Source organism: Harmonia axyridis, chromosome 5 (genome assembly GCF_914767665.1).
Source record: "Harmonia axyridis chromosome 5, icHarAxyr1.1, whole genome shotgun sequence".
In the NCBI taxonomy this organism is placed as follows: Eukaryota; Metazoa; Arthropoda; class Insecta; order Coleoptera; family Coccinellidae; genus Harmonia; species Harmonia axyridis.
The window spans coordinates 10169469-10191333 of NC_059505.1; the positions used below are offsets into that span (position 1 = coordinate 10169469).

Here is a 21865-nt window from a genome sequence, read left to right on the forward strand (position 1 = left end):
ATTAACCATTTCAAACAATAAAATTCGATTTTCGAATATATTCATGGATATTCAGTTTAGCTAAGATAATTAATTAATGCTTTTTTTCTGGTATTCTTCAATATAATTGAAAAATAAAAGATATACATATGTATTTTTTGTATAAATAAAATGAACGTAGAAGGGTTGAACTAATATCCATTAAATGAATTGACCAAAACGTGAAAGGCCAGAATTTAAATATTTTTTGATATCTTCCATGATTATTATCCATTTGAAAACCTTCTCCAAAAAAAACTATTGGACTCATTCATAGGAAATATACCCAGATTGTAGATCCATATAATGACAATCATAGAATTATTATATTATATATTTTCTATGATTAAGAATCGAAAATTCTCCCCTACTTCTTTATTTTAACAAGTTCAAATTGGAGCATAAATATTTTTTGGCTACTAATTTTTAGTTCTTCATAATGTCTTTAATTACTAGAAATTTACCTAGATTATTCATACAGGTAAAATATAATAATATTATATTATTAACTTTAACTTCTATTGAATATTTAATGGTTTATTATAAACTACGATTTTTTCCTGAAATCATGCTTTTTTTCAGACCTCCCAAATAACTGCTACTAGAAATATACACAACAATTTAATTGCTAATCATCCAAAAGTAAGTTTTCTTCAGACAGTTATGAATGATTGCTAGGTTATATATTATATAATTTGGTTTTAATCTAGTTAGATATGATGTTAGGGTCTTTGTTTCAACGTCTTATAAACTTAAAATATGAATAATGGAACATATAATATCGATCGGATTATACATTGTATCCTATTTATTTTAAATTCAATAGGCTACATTATCTTTATACATAGAACATGATAGATGCTTAAAAAATGGCAAAATTCAGATTGTTCGATTCGATTACACTGAATTTGACAATAATTCTTTAACTCAGGATATTCCAGACTTTTTATTTATTTTTCAATAATTTGGTTAGTTGAAACTATTGAATTCTCATAAAAGTTTATTTCAACTGAGTCAAGTTTTTTATCGAACCGCATCAATATAATGAATTATTTCAAATTGTATTCGAAGGATATAATTCTCCAAGATTGGTCAATAGGTACTTAATTCAATTAATATTTTTTGATTAAATTCATATAGATTACCGAAACTGATGGAAGTAAAATAAAATGCACTTTGATACCCGGGGATGGGGTTGGGCCTGAATTGATGGCTTCTGTTGATAAACTCTTTAAAGCAGCTGGAGTCCCCATAGTCTTTGAATCGTACTTCTTCTCAGAGGTTAATCCTACTTTGAGTATGGATCTGGATGTTGTTGCTTCTTCAATTGAGAGAAACAGGGTATGCCTAAAAGGGATATTGGCATCTCCTGATTTTGGTCATATTGGAGAACTTCAGACTCTTAATATGAAACTAAGAAATGCCCTGGATTTATATGCAAACGTTGTGCATATTAAATCACTACCAGGTAAATCTAATTGCTCATTCAATATTAATAAAGGTATACTAGTAGGTATAAATGAACAGATTTATCTTGAAAAATATCTTTCAGAATTTAAATGTGTTTAATAGGAATTAATATTGAGTCATGTGAAAGTTATGTGATTTAATTTTAGTAATTGCAAAAATGGACATTTGAATTTTTAAAATCTGAAAATCTATAAAATGATTCTTTATCGGTTATATAATTTATTCTCTAGAGGTCTTCATGGAAACTATTTAAAATTCACTACAAAAATTGGTTTCTAGGGTGAATTTGTCAGTTAACTTGAATGTGAACTTTGAAGTGGTTTAAAATTATATTTATTCCAAATTAATTTCTCTTCACATTTAGGACAACCATATTGGCGATAAAACTCTAACAGTTTTAAGCTTTGCAGAAAGCTTCACAAGCAATAATTAAATTATTTTCAATATAATACTTGGGTTCTAATCAAAATCAAAATAAACCCTAAATTATGGGTGCTGAAAAATTATGAGGACTGACACAAGAAATACTGAAATTCGAAATGCCCAGTATTGGACACAAAAATATTTGCTTCAATTAAAAGTGTCCTCCTATGGCTAATAGAATCTTAACTCTTTATTTCATTTGTAGGTAAAGAGAATTGGCAAAATTAACTATTGTGAAAATAAACGGAGATGTGTAATTTTTATGACTGTATTTACCAGTGATCGGGCACTTGTCAGATCACTAGAAATTTGGTAGAAGTGATATTCTATCCAACCACCTTTTTTTTCAATGAAAATAAGTGTGTTCCTGCAGTTTTTGAGAACTCTTATGATTTTTAAACAATCTTCAAGTGATACACATCAAAAATTGATTTTTGAAATGAAGATCAACTTACCACATAAATTTACGTCTCTTCCATGTTTTTTGGATGAACATATACTGTTCATTGTGTTGTTCATGTTAGGAGTTTTGATTCAGTTGGTATTCAACAATTGTCAATATGAACTGATAATATATGTTTATTATATCTTCTTAAACTCAATACAACTTTTGGTGTTAGGGTATGGACTGATAATTAGTGAAGAAAAAATTTTATATCGTTTCAGGTGTTAAGACCCGCTATGATAATATAGATTGCGTTATAATTCGAGAACAAACAGAAGGAGAATATTCGGCACTTGAACATGAGAGTGCTAGAGGTGTAGTAGAATGTCTCAAGATTGTAACTGCTACTAAGTCTCAAAGAATTGCAAAATTCGCTTTTGACTATGCTGTCAAAAACAATAGAAAGAAGGTTACCGCTGTCCATAAGGCCAACATTATGAAGTTAGGAGATGGTCTATTCCTTAGAAGTTGTGAAGAAGTGAGTAATGAGTTTTTTATACACATTTTGTTTATTATTCCCAACAACGAACTTTTGGAATTGTTTGAAGAAATTTTTATTTATATTTGACATTCTCGACACTCGTGACCTTTGCGTATAGATTAATAATATTATACATTGTATGCTGGTAACAATCTTATATACTCAAAATAGGCCAATAGCTGTCTGTCATTATATTCCATTCATTTCATTTAAAATTCGATATGAACTGAATTGTAATTTATTGTGAAAGTTTGTCGAGTCTCAAATCATTATTTCATTTTCAAACGGCGCCAGACAGATAGATAGAGGGAATTCCAACAATTCTGAAGAGCGCCAACTTACAGAACTCTTGTTAGCAGAACGCTAAAGCAACAGATGGAATATCTCAAAAAGTCTGAAACAAAATCGAATCAGTACACACACCAGGGGTTCCATGCATCTTAGATTTATCTATCATCTGTCAATTTTGTCATACGGAAAACATGCAAACATGCCAACAAGCATATTTCACCAATTTCTTTAAATTAGAGAAAATTTCGAACTTTGTTTTGAAAATCACCTGAGATATTTCAAAATAATATTGATATCATATAATATCTCTACTTATTTTAAGAATATCAGAACACTGACCAATGAGATAACTATATATAGTCCTTTTAATTATTTTTCAGATCGCAAAACTTTATCCAACCATTGAGTTCGAAAAGATGATAGTAGATAATTGCACTATGCAGATAGTATCAAGACCAAGTCAATTTGATGTTTTGGTGACGCCAAATCTTTATGGCAATATTATAGATAATACCGCATCTGGCATGGTTGGTGGAGCAGGTGTTGTCGCTGGTGCTTCCTATTCTTCAAAATGTGTTGTTTTTGAACCTGTGAGTATATAATATATAATAATCTTCAAGCTATTATATCAAGTTATCTATCAGTATGAGAATATCTGTAAGGTTTACTTCAGGTTGAAATAACCTCACTCTTTCAGGAAATATTTATTTTTCTTCAACTCTGTTTTGATATTGATTGATCTACTAAAACTGAAGGTCACTTCTGAAGATGAAATCATGTCTAAACAACGTTAACCAAAAATAAAGATTACTCTGAAAAGTATGGTTACCTCAACCTAAGTAGTAGTCCACTATGAACTTGATGTTAGGTTATTTTTTTATTTTTCGTTTTTAGGGAGCGCGTCATACATTTTCCGAAGCTGTTGGTAAAAATGTCGCTAATCCAACAGCCATGTTGTTGTGTGCTGCTAAACTCCTGAATCATGTCAATTTACCAAGTTATGGACAAATGATCAGAGATGCTATTAACAAAGTTTTGATGGATGGTAAAATCCGTACTAAAGATCTTGGAGGTCAAGCTAGTACTCAAGAGTTTACTTTTGCAGTTATAAATAATTTGAAAATTCCAACAACATCACATCTATGAGACTTGAAATTTTAATTTTATCAATTTGACTACATAATATTTCAGTTTTGGAATTGAATAACATTAACCAGAATTGATTTTAATCAGTATAAGAGTGATTCTCATTTATTTATTTTAATTTGTAAGAAGTATTACAATGTACAATAAATTGTCCAATTTTATAATAGAATTAACAAAAATTTGTTTTATTTCTCCTAAGGTACTCTTCATTGAATATTATTATCACTGAAACAATTTTGATTGAGAATAAACAAAACTTCTACATTGGTTGCTCTAATGGAAGCGGATTTCGGAAATTTACTTGGGTTGCAATCTCCTAACTGTAACTCTGGGTATTCACTAGGAGGTTTTGACCGTATCGGCAAAATTATTGTTGCCGAATTGAAATTTTGCCTTGTATAAAAAACTATACTTTCAAGCTAGATGAAGTCCAAAGTTTGTGAGAGATCGCACAGAGGCCAAAGAGTATGGTTCCTATATCACCCTATATATGGATAGTAACTTGGTGGTCCGTATTTATCCAATTCCTCAAAAAGCGGTGACTATTTCCTTAAACTTCGGTGAGTTATCTGTCGCCAGAGCAACCATACTTTTATACTAGTCAGGTTCGGTAACCACGCCCAATCGTCTTGACAGTTGTCATTTTAATGTTCAAATTATTATTTACGAACATTTTCCATGACAACTAACACTCAAATACTTTATTATTATTGTAATTATGAAGCAAATAACCTTCAGAACCTTTAGTTGTTTTCAAATTAAAAGAAATTAACCATTTATAACCTCCAAAATTCTACCGAAGGAACATTTTGTCGGTGAGTGTCAAGCGGGTATATGCGGAGCAGGTTACCTGAAATATTGAAAACCACAGTAACCCGTCAGATAGTTATTTGGGCTATTTCCATCATCTATGCGATTGGTTGTTTCCGACGTTTCGGCAAGCATCAAGAGGTCAGGAAATATGAGAAAACCTCAATCGAACTAGCCAAAGAAACGAACAACCTTACGTTTCTACACCTTGCCAAAGACCGCAACCTTGTTCCTAAGGGTCTCAGAGTCAAGCTCCCAATAAGAGGCAGAAGGGCAGACAGAATCTCCAATAGAGCAAACCAAGCACTTATAAGAGAAAGGCTCAACTACCACCGGTTCAACAAGGATAACTTAATCCAAACTTATGAGAACATCAGGACAAGCATACGATGCAGAACAAGTGCAGAGGACTATGAAAGAATCGTAGAAGCGGTCAAGAGGAGTTATGAGAGAACAAATGAACAACAAAAAGAGACACAGAGGAGAAAAATGGAAAAGCTGATGAGAGACTCCAAGAAATGCACACCATTAGAGCACACAAAACGGTGATCAACTTGTCGAGCAAAACTCTCGGTGAAGACCAGAAATACCTCCTCAACAATGGTCTAAAGTTCTCCATAGCACCTAAAAACGTTCCAAAAATTCAGTTGATGTTGGCGGCGGCAGCACAAATGGTATAAGACCCGGAGAAAGCGGTGAGTGCAGGTAGAAGATAAGAACTGCATTGGATTCAACCACCAAGCAACCAGAATCCAACATCATTAGGGCAGAACAAAGCCCTGAAAGAATTGAAATCACACCCCACTATCAAAATACTCCCGGCAGACAAGGGAAATGCGACGGTCATCATGGATGTGGACCAATAAAACGAAAAATTCAAAGAGGTGTTAGAAGCAGGAGAATGCAAGAAATTGAAGAAGGACCCCATCAGTGGAAAACAAAGTTTAAAAAACCTTGCATAAATACAAGGATGAATTCCCAGATCCTTTCACAAGATCAAGACTTACACCCCACTACAGCAAACTTCAACATCTATACGGACTCCAAAAATACACGAGGGGAACATCCCCATGAGACCGATCATCAGCTCGAGGAATTCCCCCTTAGCTAAGTTGCTCCTTAAGATAATATCACCATTGAGAGGCCACACAACATCAATGGTCAAAAATACGGAACATTTCATAGAAACCATGCGCACACAAAAAATCCTCAACCAGGACACCATGGTAAGCTTCGATGTATCCAGCTTGTTCACAAATGTTCCCACAGACCGAACATTCGAGATTGTGAAAAAGAAACTCGAGGAGGATCAAACGTTAGCTGAGCACTGAGCATAAACGCAATTATGGATATGCTCTTCGTCTGCATCAAGACCACATACTTCCAGGTAGATAACATCTTCTACTAACAAGAATTCGGAATGGCTATGGGTTCGCCGTTGTCCCCAGTACTGGCAGACATATATATGGAAGATTTCGAAGGAAGAGCACTAGATCAATATGTGTTGAAACCGAAATTATGGCCTCATGGAAATAGACCATCACTGAATTCCTAGAACACCTCAATAACATAGAGGAATCCATAAAATTCACGATGGAAATTGAGGAAAATAACCAACTCCCATTCCTGGCTAGACAAATGGGAAGGAATTCCTCCTTATAGGAAGCCAACAAACACAGGTCAGTATCTTCACTTCGAGTCTAAATCATAACCTCAACACCAAAATGGGAGTAGCCAGATGCCTCTATGACAGAGCAACTCAAATATGCTCTAGTCTGAACGATAAGAAAGAAGAATTCAAACGGATCACAGAAATTCTCGAGAAGAACGGCTACCCCAAGAAGACACTAGAAATCGCCAAGGGATAGCACGGAGCCCCGACCAGAAACACGAACCGAGTAAACAGAAACGATAACCACGGTCATCCCATATGTGAAAGGGTTATCAGGAAAACTGAGAAGAATTGGTAACAGTAATCAGCAGACGAGAATATGGGAACCTCAACCTACGTAGTCCATTAATGTTAAGTTATTTTTTATTTGTAAGCACTCCCATTGCCTGATTTACAAATTCTAACCTCTGAACGGCATCTTGGGGTCTCAATTCGTGCAAATTGAATTTTATACGGGTACGTCGGGTACAGCTTTAGATGAAGCGGTGATTTATGCACAATCAAAGCACTTACAGGTGAGGTAGGGATCATCACGAACGACTGATTAACCCGTTTCAAGTTCTCTTCCGTTATTCCGGGTATCGTTTTATCTAGTGTCGAACCGGTCTCCTCAAACTGTTTTACCCATTTTTAACTGAGAGGAAAGCTTCGCGCTAAGTCACGGAATTACAACGCGCGATCCGGTCTCGATAAACGCTCCATAGCGTCTAAATTCCCAAGAGCTATTCTAGTAACTGTTTGCTTGCCCGAGAGATGGCGTCGTGGATTGCGCATCCCTACAGTGACATTATATACTAATATATAAATAAAGCCACTGTACGCATCCCTACAGTGTCTTTATTTACTAGTATATAAAGTCACTGTACTCATCCCTCGCTAATCAGCACCGCTTGAGATATAAACCCAACGGCAAATTTACAAAGCTCCTCTATTGAGATGGAAGATGTATTTAGCAGAGATCACTAAGTGCTAAACTGTCGATTCCATCAGTAATATTGTCTTGAGAACGCTTCGCCAAAACCTTTTACAAAAAAACGAATTATTTCTTACCTGATAAAAAATAGTGCATGTCCAATAGATCTTATAAGTTTTATTTAAAAACATATGAATCTATTCATAGAACAATTTTGTGTAAATATCATACGAACTATTGATTATACCCCAAGAGAGAAATGATCTTGTGCCATTCATTAATCCCCCTCGATAGAAATGTCTCAATTTTTTCTCATCAAGATAAATTTTTTTGATTGCTTTCAGAGGTGAAAAATGCACTGTTCCCACTTCTTTTTGCAATTCAAATTTCAGAACAGTCAATGGGTAAAATATTGTTGATAAAAATGCTCCGATTATACCACCATGGATGAACCGAAAAACATTCTGGATTAGGGAAGACTTGTAGTTTTCAGAAATATAAAAATCACTTTCATGTTTCAACGTGAAGAAGCATATATTTCCTAGTACGTTTCTGAAGAAAATTAGGCTGAATCCTCTGTAGTATTCTTTGAATCCATATTCTTGTTTCAATTTAATCATCACATCAGCCATATTTTTGTATTTTTTGTTGAATTTCGGATTTATCAATATGCTTTGCATCCTTTCGAATGGCATTATAGTCGATTCCATTGTGCCTGAAGCAAGTCCACTAAGATATCTAGCATATTTTACATTTGTTTTCGATAAATAATTATAGAGGTTATTATAAAAACCAAACATACACGAAATTGATACAGACTTTTGACACAAAGGGGGTAAAATTCCTCTATATATTGTACTCAGATGTCCCCCTTCAACTATATGCTTACTTGCTGATTTTATATTTTCATGGTTTATAACTTGAACAGCACTTATTTTCTGAATAGGATAAGTTAAAATAATGTTTGTAGCAGCAGCTGCCCATCCACATATAAATTCTTTCTCATCAACCAGAGGATTTTTCTTCATATAAAAAATGCATGGCAGACATTTTCTTTTTATTTCTATCAAATTTCTTGTCAATGTGATCTGTCACTCAAAAAATATTTTTAAATTTTATGGGGAGACGTAATGAATGAATGACATTTTCTATTATCAAAGATGTTTCACTAGTAAAACATCTTCGATTGTTATCATTTAGGTACCTATCGGTTTTGGATGTTGGCAATTATGACTGTTCCTCATTATTCCAGGCAGAAATCCTTGTAATAAGAAAGTGTATTCCGCATCGTGCGGAATGCAAATACTAGGAAAAGAGAATATACATACATAGTATCTGACAGCAAAACAGACTACTACTAAAGCTTGTTCCACCCAAAGCTAGTCTAGAAATTAAAAATGTCACTCAACCTATTTTGGGTGCCTGGTCACTCTCGGGTGCACGGTAACGAAATGCCAGATCATCTAGTGACAGAAGATAGAACTTCCTCCATTCAAACCTTTGAACATTAATAATCTATCTATATTCTAAGATTGAAACAGTCTTTCTCGGTTTCCCAGCCAGTCTGCCATCAGTTGATGGACATTACGGAATGGGAACAAAAGAGAAAGTTTGCGTCCTGGTGAATGATCAGTGGACTAAGGCAGGCTAGATTATTCCTCTCCTATTCGAGGTTAACTTACTCAGTAAACTAGAACTGTAGAAATTGACGGGTGTACTCAAGGGGAAATGTCTTTTGAATTAACATCTGCGGAACATAGGAAAGGTACCAGTCTTCCTATAGCTTGTGACAAGAAGCTTCTGTGAAGTTACCCATGAGAAAAAGCTAAAACATTTTGGCTTGCGGTTCTTAAAACTGGAACAAGTGATGGATGTAGCACCTAAGGAGGTAGTTATGTCTATTGTAACTATGCTGCCTGACTGATAAACAGTGTGAGGTAGCGCAATAAATCTGTAGGGCAAAGTGCGATGTTAATATGTCTAATCTGTCTATTTGTTTTGGATGATGTTGGCAATTATAACTTTGGTTGTAAGCTGGAAATAGTTCCGCTGAGGTTTTCCCAAACTAGGTTCTCAGCTTAGAATATAGATAGAAGGAACGAAAAGTAAACATTTGTGCTCGATCCCGAATACAAGAGAGATGGAAGTTTAGTGTCGCCAATCACAATCGAGCTAGCTTCGGCTACTTCGAATCCATAGGCGTGCAGAATCTTGATTTGATTGTTGAATGTTTCATCAGGAATCCTTTTTTCATAACTTTACAATAGCTAAATCATTAAACTGAAAAAATAAAACATTGACCTTTTTGATGCGCGAAAAAATTTTTCATAAATAAATCAGATTGTAAACTATTTCTGAGGATTAATTGATAATTTTTAAATAAATGAAATTATGTTACGCTTCTGCTAGTGTCCTGTCAGACAAGGAGTGACGAATGTTGGAATCCAAATGCATCAGTTACAAGGCGATTTCCGTTCCTCTTATTAATATTCTAAAGTTCTCTGGTTTTGTAACCATGGTATTCTTCTGCTTCCGGATCCTCTTTGACCCATCACTTTCTTTCTTACTCACTTTTTTAATTCTCATGAGATGATTCAGGTATTGGACTCTTTCTTCTTAATGCTGCATATGATTTCTAGATCTTCCTTAATTCTTTATATACGTATACCTTAATTTTTGTTATGTGATATGTGTTATGATATTCTGAGCATAAAAATACAGAGAAGACATAGCATCTTAGGTGTCTTATATTCATTTCAAGGGATATGTTGTGGCTTTTCAAGATGGCACTCATTTTGTTAAATACGTCCCTCACTTTCCCTATTACAGTCCCAAGGTAGCAATACTGCAGTACTCATTCTATTCGAGTTCTGTTGATAAACAGATTTAAGTCGTACTTATTTAATATCATTACTTCTTGAATTTCTTTTTTATAGATAGGCGTTCTGTTAATTATTATAGATTAGGCTGTTTGTTAATTATTGATTTTGTGGAGAATCAATCAGGTAAAAAATTGCAGTTTTTTACTTGATTTACAATGAAACAACTCATTAAATTATTATTACTTGAATATATTGTATAATAAATAGCAAATGCTTTGTAAAAATGTATAATTCTAAAATACAAAATAAAAATTATCACAAGAGCAAATTGCATTATTGGTCTGTGAACTTACTCTTCGATATAATTTTTCAAATTTTTTAAAAATATATCTCTTACATGTCCACAGTTAGTATTTTTTTTTTCTTCCAAGTAAGTCTCAACACTCTGAAGAAAGATTTGTTTAGAATCAGTACCCAAGTTGAACTGAAAAAATGTTTAATGAGAATATCATTCCTCCAAGTAGGTTTATTTGATATAGATAATAATAATATAGGTATGCAATAAACAATGTCAAGTTTTTACATATCGATTTAACTGAAGATTTTTTTTTAGCTTTTTACTTCTATTATAGTTAAGCCTGACTCTTTTTCTGAATAAAATTAGATTATTCTTCTAGCTAAATTGCGAGATTTTTTCTAAAAATTGCAAGCATGCATTGGGATTCAAACGAAGAGGTAGGACTTGAATTGGTAGTAATTGTTGGTTAAACTTTTAAATTGATAAATAAATTTTGTTCTGGCACCTTATGAACCATATATGCAATATGGTTGCATATATGCAAGATTCAATAACTTACTCTATTAGCGATGATCATAAACTTTAAGCATTTAGTAAAAAATCAAATGTTCTGCATTGATCTTCTGAAGGCTTGTTTGGAGTACTATGAACCAATAAACTGATATCAGTTTGCATCATATGTTTTGGTCTCTAATTCACGGAAATTCATTCTGATTAATTAAATTAAAAGTAACATATCTCAGCAAAAATTATTTTTTTCTTTTTACCCTGAAGGATAATATTTCTGGACTTACCTCTTCTACAGCTTGATAAATTGCTTTGAATACAGGTTGTTTGTCGGAATGGAAAAATCCTCTTGAACCATGCAGTACTGCAACTCCTTTTTTTTCTGCTGATTTACACACACTGTTGTACATGCAATGATCTGGTCGAAAGTTATATCGACAAGGGTAAATGTATAATTTTCCTGAAAGTAAGAGAATGTATAAATCATCAATATTTTATGTTAATTCCTCAAATCATAGAACTCGAAAATTCACAAATTATTGATGAAAATAATATATTTTGACAAGAGACATCAAAATCTTCGATAAAAATGGCACCTATGGACATATGGTATATTTGGCCTCAAAGACAGAAAGATCTTATATGTCATCAACTAGCTATCATAACAGGAGTTGTATGGATTTACCCACTCACAAAAATTAGTCTGCGACAAATGTTATCCGGACAAAGTGCAAAAAAAGTTACATTTTACACAGTACGAGAAGGGTTGTTTACGATGTACAGAGGAGTATTACCACAAATCATTCAAAGATGTTCATCAATTACTGCAACTTACATAGTACATCAAAATATTAATATAACATTCAAAGACCATCCTAAAACCAGAGCCAAAATGTATGCAGGATCGTTCTTAGGATCATTAGATTCCTTTTTGATGCCATTTGAAAGAGTGCAAGTGTTATTAGCTGATAAACGTTTCAACCAAACATACAAAAACACATGGCACTGTTTTAATTCATTATTTGTGGAACATGGCTTGAGAGAGCTATATAGAGGTTTTGAAGTAGTTTATTTGAGGAATATGTTTGGCAGTATTATATTTTTATCCTTGTTATTAGAAAAAGAGAAGATTTTGGTGAGTATAATTTCAATTGTAACTTTGGTAAAGAGATTTTTTTTATGATCAATAAACAACTAAAATCATATTTCATGGTAGTTAAATATCTGTACGCCATCACTATTATCATTGAAGATCGCACCCACGCTGCCTACAGCAATATTAAAATATTTTGTTTCACTCCACGTTTAGGAATGAAATCGTAATGTGGTATCATTCGTAATGTATCTTTCTTTTTTCATTTCCTTAATTGTGAAAACAAATCGAAAACAATCAAATATGAAAAGCCGATACGATCTTCAAAAAAAAAAACAGACATTTGAGTTTTTTATGATTTACAAGCTTTTCTGCATTTGTAGGAAAAACTATATGTTACCAAGACTCCTTCAATATTGATGCACAGGTCATATTTTTTTTATAAGAAACAAATGGTTAATATTGAAATAAGAAAAATATGAGGAAAAAGTTTATATGAAAAGAATTATGCATTTAACAATTGGCGATAATTTTTTCTTTTGGAATGAACAATCAGTGAATGCTAAATATGATAAGAATAATACAGAAAATATACTTCTCTAAATTACAAAATCACAAACTTTCTCATATCATGTTTTTTCAGAATATGATTTATTGAAGTTATCTTTGCTTTTATTCGTTTCAGAACCAAGAAAAAAAGCGGTATGGACCTGCTGTTATAATGTCAGCATCTCGAGTGGTCTTAGATTCATTACAGGGTACATTAGTGTCGACAATTATGCATCCTCTCAATGTACTTAGAGTTTACCTCCATGGTCAAGTTGGCGAAAGACACACTCATTTTCATATTGCCTTGAAGCAGGTCTACAAGGAGAAAGGAGTATATTTTTTTTTTAATGGGTTATATATAAATGTGGTACGATCTTGGATGTCCTGGGTAGTGATAGCATTTTCAAACGAAACATACAGGCAAATATATCACCATTATATAAGGCCTAAAATAAAAAAATGATCCAAAAATAGTAGTTTCTTCATCTTGAAAGTAATTATTATGAAGCATTCATTTTCATGAGAACATTGTTCAAAAGTGAAATTATAGAATACAGTTAATCTACGATGATCAAAGGCATAACTAATTTATGAGTGCTCGTTCCCCGAATAAGCGCAATATCATTCAGTCACAATGTCTTGAAATTAGAAAAATACAGATCTTTCTAATTTCGGGCGGAATAATATTAAACGATGTGGTTCATCTCTCTGATGATGAATACCCGGTTAAATTCAAATCTGCCCCTCCGTGCAGTTTGGTCTGTAAAAACGATAACAATCGAAAGGAAGAACTTAGAAAGTTCTGTTCGAAATTTTGATTTACTGATAATTCGATTGAGATGAAATCTTGCAGTTAGATGTAGAATACTTTGAAGCTCTAAGCAAATTTTCTTGTGTATTGCATCAGCAGAATCAGAATACAGTAATGTCTGGATAATCGGAACAGAAAGTTGGCAGCACCCGTTCGCTTTATCAAATCATTTGGATTATAGGAATCGTCTTGAATGATATCTATAATCCGAACGTTGTTCAATGCGTAAAGTGTATGGAAAATTGTAATTGTAAAATTAATTGAAATGATAGTAAAATTAAATTTGTACAAAATCAATGTATTGATCCTCACTTTGAATTCCTTTTTATCAATTCCAAATAAATATAGCAGATTTTTATGTTGCACCAACATTTTACACAAAAATTGTTTTAAATCTTTTCAATATTGAAAAATAAATCAATATTCAGTTTTAAATACAATTCATAATGATAATAACACAATATTTTTACCTGGATGATAATGGAATATGATATTTATTATGTCTTGATCGCCCCATGTAATTTTTAGTTTGAACTTTTTATAAATTGGAACTACATATTCACTCCATCGAAATGCTCTCATTTTTGTTAAATTCATAAGCATAACTCCTGAATTTACTCCTAAAAAATTATAGCATTTTGAAAAGGCAAATTTGGTGTAGAAACATTATACCTAATTTTCCATAATAAGGGTGCTTAGCAAATCTATTGTACCAAGCTACATTAGGCTCTTCATGTTCAGGAGCCAGAGCTGCCATTTGACTAGAATTCATTTTATAAAAATGATCCCAAACATCTTCAACAGGTGTAAGGAACAAAGTATCAGTGTCCATATATAAAAGGGAATCAACATCTTTCAAGAGTTCCTAAAAAACATAAATATAAGATGTTTGTAAATAAGTTCAATTATATAAGATTTTACTGGTAAAAACAGTCTCTGAGATGCACACAATTTGAATAATTTTTTCCATTCCTCAGCTTCATCAACTGGAAATGTTAAAGGTAATACTTTGTAACTGAAACGATTTTTAGTTAGAGTTTTCCATTGTCCTAACTGAAATAATATATTTTTAATAATAATTCGATCAGTCTAGCATGTCCGTTTTACCTTTTCTTTAAATCTATCGATTAATTTATCATCTGAGACAACCAAAAAATTTATATGAATTGTTGTAAACATTAGTGCTGATTTTAACATTGTCATTGTTTCTTCGAAGCGGTCACCACAGGCAACAACAGCAACAACAACATCGTGTCTAAAAAAATGGCCATTATTCAAAAATTGCAAAATTACCGGTATTACCTTTTGAAGACAACAGGCTCAGTGACTATATTTTCAGTTATAGGACTAAGGTTCCAAATTAAATACAGGAATAACAAAATGAACACAGCTAGGCAAAGGAAAAATAGTTTCAGAAAAGTTTTTAACTTTAGTTGATCGCTCTTTTTTATTCTCATATTGAAAAAAGTGTGTCATTAACATGATGGAAAAACATATCATAAGTTATATTTTTCCCTTCCCAGGTTTTTTTTTAAAGTCAGGAACTCAAGAATACAAAAACCTGAGTAGTTCCGAACTGAACTAATCGTTTATTTAACTTTTTATTATTATCATTTCAGAACTACTACAGACAGGTCTACAGACAAAGTTTTATCTGGATGGCCTTGCTTGCCTTTGTCTTTTTTTCAGTCATAGACTCATAGATAATAAATATTCTCTCTAATCCATAGAGAAAGGATTATTATTATTATTTGTCTATGCTCTAATCATAGATAAAGTTTGGTTTGGCGCTGGCCTTGCCGAAGTAAACATTTTTATTTTATATTAGGAAATTGGAAAAATCTTTCTTTTAGAAATGATTAAATATTTGAATAAGTACAAATCTCCAGGCATCATGTTGGGTGCACTATTTCCATTAACTTCAGAGAATGACTTCGATAAAGTTGAGGTTGGTGTTGTAGAAGAACAAACCTCTGATGGATGGCAAAGATTGCAAAAAATGTTTGAGATTGAGTAAGATATCGGTATTATGATGACGAATAAATTTAATATATATTTGCCGAATATTTTTTCGAATTTCTCATTCCAGTGAATTTGGAGATATGAGTAATGAACTAACTGTTGTTAGTCAAACAGCTATGGTGAGCGGTTTTGCAGGCTTAATTTATGGAGGTGTTATGAATAGTAGGACTGCCTACACTGATTTCATGAGACATAACACGGCAACATCATTTAGTTCTCATTTTGAAGCAAAAGTAAGACTGCTCTACTTGGTATTCTCTATATTAATGCGATATTTCTAAATATTGCAGAGGAAGCTCCAAGATGCTGTGACAAAAAGCTTTGGTAAAGGAGCTTGGAAGTGGGGCTGGCGGGTCAGTTTATTCACTACATCTTTTGTGTACGTTGTACTAAAAATGAATTTGGGCTATACTAAAACTATATTTTCATTTATAGGGGAATTTCAACAATGGTGTCGGTTTATAGGGGAAAAAGTGGCATTCGTGAATATATTGTGGGAGGAGCACTTACAGGTACTTTATACAAATGGCAAATGGGACCAAGAGGATGGATTGTTGGAGGGCTATTAGGTAAGATACTGTTCATTATTTCACTACAATTTTTATTTTATGAAATTTTATTAACATAACAAAATTATTGTACTAAAAATTTCAGTAAACATGTAGAATATGCATATGAACTTGATACTCTCGAATCTGCTACATGTAAATGGCAGCTACGCTTCCAGATAAAAAAATTAATCAAGGATTTGAAGTAAAGTAAGAAATGTTTCACAAATTCCTGCCATCAGTCGCAACAGTTATAATAATAGGTTTTATTATTATTACAAATTTCAGCATTAGGCAAATTCTGTATCCGATAAGAATACTAAGTCTTTTGACCAAGTGTTAAAGTTTAAATCACTCAGAGTCAACTATCACATTCAAGCTATTACAGAATTATCTTTGAATAAACACTTTTTTCAATCTGGCAACTTAGCTTCCAATTTGACATAGAAAATTATATTAATAACAGAAAATATAAAAACACTTGACTGTAAGTTCCACAATTTATGTGAAAAAAGTAGTGAAACATAAAGTCTTATTTTTTCTTTCATTAATATTGAAATTATGTTTCACCAAGTGATAAGCGAGGAATCAATTTTGATTATCAAGAAAATTATATGTCTTTTGAGAGTCTATTTTACATGATTACAAAAATTTGCCTTGATTTATGAGATTATAATAATTTATTGATCATGAATTTGTTTTTTCTGATTATAAAGTAAGCTTATAGTTATAGTAAGCTATAGGTAATTCTTTGTTTCGAGATTTCATAATTTTTAAGATAATCTATAGTACCTACCTATTTAATTCAATATATTTTTCTGACTACTTTTTTTCTCTTTCAATGAAGAGAAACATCATTTGATGTTTGTTGATTGAAATTTAACATTTTTTATAGGTAGTGTATTGGGTCTCTTCTCAGGGTCAATATCTTATGGTTTACTAAAAATGAATGGATTAACAATGAGTGAATTGCGGAAATATCAAGCTGATGTAGGAAAAGTTAGGAAAAACTTGATCAAAGAAGGAATGAGACTAAAAGAAGAAGAAGATGATGCCTTGATTAAGGCACATAGGGAAAAGCTAGTTTCAGAGAATAAAATTTAATCGTAATTTATCATTAGGTGTAAATTATTGTAAATATAATGAATTATAATGCAAGTTTTATTATTTAATTTATTACATCTTGAGTAGAAAGCTCCAACTCTGTTGTTATTAATCATAAATTGTCAAAAGCAGAGGGATCAGTCCTATTACGTTCAACATATGAGTCCCTGTTACAAAAATTCATCAAGTCTAAATAGATAGTATTTATTCGATCTAAGATAACTTTACATTTTTTAGTGTGAATCTTGCCAATTCTTGAAATTGTGAGCCAGGATATAATTCATATAAACAGTTTGAAGCATAGAAAATTTGGTAAAATAATTTTTCCTACAACTGCTATGGAAAGTAGCATATTCTTCATAGGATACTCAATTTCAAAACTATGTATTGCTCATACTGTGAAAAATATTATTCCACATGGTACTTTGCCCACACCTTGCTTTGTAGACCAATGAAATTGGGCTTTTGAGAAGTTTTTTCTATGGAAACGCAAGAATGAAGATATACTGTCAACGAAGATCATTTTAAATTGAATCAGGTACAATACTTGAATTCCCTTTTCTCATTCGTGTGTTCAGATTAACATGGAATTTCTAAAAATTCTCATTTTCTAAAATATAAAAAGTGCGCTTTTCACTCTGACTTCTGTTATAAGTATAAGCATCTTACTTACCTCCAGATATCGTTATTAATGTTCTCATTCCTTAATTTTGCTAAACTAACCTCAATCATTTCTTTGTACAGAACTTATTTTTCATCAACTTTTGGAAGGAAAACGAGTCAAAAAGAGTGAGATGCATTTAAAGGAAAATAATACACTGAATCGTTTTACCCAGTGAACAACAAAGACTTGTTTCGATTGGAGAAAATAAATAAAAGGATCACGCACCACATCAAACGAAAATTGGCTTTTGGTAAATTCGCTAGAATTTTTTATATGTTATAGAACTCTTGATGCTGATTAAATGTCTTCATTGCATCACCACTCTGAATTCAATTTGAAAATATAAAGTTGTTCAATGATTTCCAAAAAATTGAGTGATGAAATTTTATTCATTTTCAGATATTTTGTGGGATATTAATTTCGATATATATAATATACAGTGATGCAATGAAGACTTTTGATCAGCATCACGAGTTCTGAAACAAAAAAAATTCTAGCAAATTCATCAAAAGCCAAATTTCCTTCGATGCGGTGTGGTCCTTTGCTGGAATCAGGTTTCTAGAAAATCGTCAACATTGATAATTAAAATTTTGTGAGATAATACTCTAAAGAAAAAAAAAACGATGACTTCTGAATCTCATACAACCTACAGTAAAAACAGGAAATTTTTTGAACTGATTCAACTTTTTGAAACAATCCAAATGATTTTGTTTGGCTGGTAATAAGAAAATGATTTTTATGAAAAAAACTTATTTTCTAGATATGCCAGTTTCATTTTATATTTAAGTTTACACATCAACTTATAATAAAAATTGTCAAAAGGAAATATGAACAATGAATCATAAATATCACAATAAAATATTATAAATAAGGTCTTTTCTTGTGTGTAACTTAGTTTATCAAGTTTAATAAATAAAAATTGTCCGTTATATACTTGTGCAAATCAATTGTTTGGCCTCAAAATTCAAATATACACTCATTTTGTCTTTATAAAAAAAATTCCATCAAGGTCACATTAAAAATTTTTGAGTTTTTTCCTATCTTATTTGTACTTCATATTACTAAATGAAGAAAAATTGTTAGTTCAGAATAACAATATAACGGAAATACAATTATAAATCAACATCCAGTTCTTACCAATTCTTGCTTTAATTGATATCGAGATGTGTTTTTTTTAAGTACAAAATATTACCAAGAACAATTCATGAATATTCTTATAAAATTATAGTTTTCTGGAGTGCAATTTTCTTTGGAAGAATTATACATACTATACAATTCATTATCTCACTGTGAATGAAAAAACGGAAAACATTCATTCAATTTTGTATCCAATAAAAGATGATATTTTCAAAATAAGAAGGAATATTTATAACTTAAATGTCATGAGTCTATTGAGCAAATGGAATAGGCCAATATGTTTTCTCATTTTTAATTTTTTATGTTTGATGAAATAAGCAATAATTGAAATCTCTCATTACAATCAGCTTTCTATCACTATATGTACAACTCAAAAATTCCAAAATGAATTCAAAATATGTGCATTTTAAAATATTTCAACAATACTGTGGGCTTTTCAATTCCAAACTTTTTATTTCAATGTTTGATCCAATTAATCAATATTAGGCGCGATATTAATATTCTTGTGTGATAAGTTCAGCTACTGGATTTTCAAGAAAAAAGTGATAACTGGCCAAGATGTTGAAGAGGTAATCAATGTTGTTCTTATGTATTTTATTGAGATGTCACAAATTATCAGCTCTCTGTGAGTTGAGGTAACATAGCCGGATTTATCTGTATAGGTCTCGATCTGGGAAGAGGCTTTTTCTGTGAAAAAAAAGCAAATATGAGTAACTCCATCCATGTCATTGATATAAGGCCAATTGAAAAGTCCCCGGTCTGATGCACAGATGTCGGTGCTAGTATTAAAACCATATAATTTTTAGTCAGTACCAACCTTCAAACGATACGTGTCAAAATTCGACAGCTGTCCGACCTTTAGTTTGTAAGATATTGCGTTGTGAGAGTAGCTACTTTTGTTATTTGAATAAAGATGAAAAAAAAAAATTTCGTGTGCTGATAAAATATTGCTTTTTGAAGGGAAAAAATAAAGTTGAAGCAAAATCTTGGCTTGATGAAGAGTTTCAGGGGTATGCACCAAGAAAATCAACCATCATTGATTGGTATGCTAAGTTTTAACGTGGTGAAATGAGCACCGAAGACGGCGAACGCAGTGGACGCCCAAAAGAGGCTGTCACCGACGAAAAAATCAAAATAGTTCACAAAGTAATTTTGAATGACCGTAAAGTGAAGTTGATCGAGATAGAAGACATTGTGAAGATATCATCTGAACGTGTACATCATATCATTCACGAATATTTGTACATAAGAAAGATGTGTGCAAAATGGATGCCGCGCGAGCGAGCAATAACGTGTTAATGATTCTGAGCGGTGTTTGAAGCTGTTTGAGTGCAATAAACCTGAATTTTTCGTCGATATGTAACAACGGATGAAACATGGCTTCATCATTTCACTCCGGAGTCCAATCGACAGTTAGCCGAGTGGACTGCACACAATGAACCGAATCTGAAGCGAGGAAAAACACAACAGTCAGCTGGCAAGGTTATGGCATCAGTTTTCTGGGATGCGCAAGGTATAATATTCATTGATTATCACCAAAAGTGCCAGATTATCAGCAGCGATTATTTAATAGCGTTATTGGATCGTTCAAAGGATGAAATCGTTAAAGAACCATTCGAAGAAAAAAAAGGTTCTGTTTCATTAAGACAATGCGCCTTGTCACAAATCAACGAAAACAATGGCAAAATTGCATGAATTGGGTTTCGAATTGCTTCTGCATTCACCATATTCGCCAGATCTGGCCCCCAGTGACTTTTTCCTGTACTCAGACCTCAAAAGAATGCTCGCTGGAAAGAAATTTAGCGCCAATGAAGAAGTAATCACCGAAACTGTCCTATTTTGAAGCGAAAGAAAAATCGTACTATAATAATGGTATCGAAAAGTTGGACGATCGCTATAATCGCTGTATCGCCCTCAAAGACAACTATGTTGAATAATAACATCGAATTTTGCCAAAATAATGTGTTTTACTATGGAAGATCGGGGACATTTCAATTGGCCTGTTAATAAGAATGTCTGAAATTTAAATAATCTTCTAACCTTTCTTCTGAACGGAAAACACCCTTCATTTTCTGATGAAGTTACAGGTTGGAGTATCAAATCAGGGGACCGTGTATTGTATGGTCCAAAAACATTTAACTGTCTGAAACAATCAGTTTCTATCATCTCAGTCTGCCATGGAATGGACACACAGCCAGTATTGAATTTACTGTAGAAAGATGCATCGTTTTCATCTATATTCACACCCTTTACTGTTGAAAACTGTTCAATGTCAAGGACGTCTTTGGCATAAACGGCATGAGGCTGAAAGTCAAGAAAAATACTAGATGAAATATTTAATATCTGACATCCCAACAAAGAAGTTTAACCGGTTTTTGGGGTTTATGAAAATCCATTATAATTTATCAACGTAACAAAATCAAGGACGCCGCGGATGCCGAAACTGACGACATCCTGAGGAGCCTTGGATAGTACCTTGTGAGTATTCAGGACTGACTTTCCCAAGCGAGTGAGTGGTTCTTAGGCCAATCAACCTCGGACATTTGCACATTATGTGTTCAGTTGTTTCTACCTCCTTTCTATAGAGCCTGCAAATCCCATCTGCTGACTTATCCATGTGGTACAGAAGTTATTTGCACTG

The 21865-nt window shown here is 32.6% G+C and overlaps 4 protein-coding genes across 4 annotated transcripts in view; 2 read left to right on the forward strand and 2 right to left on the reverse strand.

Moving 5' to 3' along the window:
- Window positions 1-343: 343 nt before the first annotated feature.
- On the forward strand, window positions 344-4443 carry LOC123679882 (isocitrate dehydrogenase [NAD] subunit beta, mitochondrial). Its single transcript, XM_045617429.1, has 6 exons — window positions 344-499; window positions 601-660; window positions 1159-1486; window positions 2578-2834; window positions 3509-3718; window positions 4023-4443. The coding sequence occupies exons 1-6, from the start codon at window positions 458-460 to the stop codon at window positions 4272-4274; spliced, it is 1149 nt and encodes a 382-aa protein (XP_045473385.1). The 5' UTR covers window positions 344-457; the 3' UTR covers window positions 4275-4443.
- Window positions 4444-10719: 6276 nt separating this feature from the next.
- LOC123679883 (glucoside xylosyltransferase 1) lies at window positions 10720-15362 on the reverse strand. Its single transcript, XM_045617430.1, has 7 exons — window positions 15052-15362; window positions 14857-15004; window positions 14671-14802; window positions 14422-14614; window positions 14220-14369; window positions 11584-11756; window positions 10720-10975 (listed from the first exon to the last, which is right to left on the reverse strand). Exons 1-7 carry the CDS (start codon window positions 15204-15206, stop codon window positions 10841-10843), a joined length of 1086 nt encoding a protein of 361 aa, XP_045473386.1. The 5' UTR covers window positions 15207-15362; the 3' UTR covers window positions 10720-10840.
- Window positions 15363-15506: 144 nt separating this feature from the next.
- LOC123679891 (RPII140-upstream gene protein) lies at window positions 15507-17477 on the forward strand. Its single transcript, XM_045617443.1, has 5 exons — window positions 15507-15762; window positions 15839-16004; window positions 16062-16150; window positions 16207-16340; window positions 17215-17477. The coding sequence occupies exons 1-5, from the start codon at window positions 15605-15607 to the stop codon at window positions 17421-17423; spliced, it is 756 nt and encodes a 251-aa protein (XP_045473399.1). The 5' UTR covers window positions 15507-15604; the 3' UTR covers window positions 17424-17477.
- Window positions 17478-19693: 2216 nt separating this feature from the next.
- The window catches only part of LOC123679876 (G protein-coupled receptor kinase 2), a 119161-nt gene continuing 116989 nt past the window's right edge, over window positions 19694-21865 (reverse strand). Inside the window, exons 7-8 of the mRNA XM_045617412.1 lie at window positions 21265-21528; window positions 19694-19911 (exon numbers count right to left, since the gene is read on the reverse strand). Of these exons, the coding sequence (XP_045473368.1) occupies window positions 19840-19911; window positions 21265-21528 (336 nt within the window). The 3' untranslated portion in view covers window positions 19694-19839. The remainder of the gene's footprint in view (window positions 19912-21264; window positions 21529-21865) is intronic.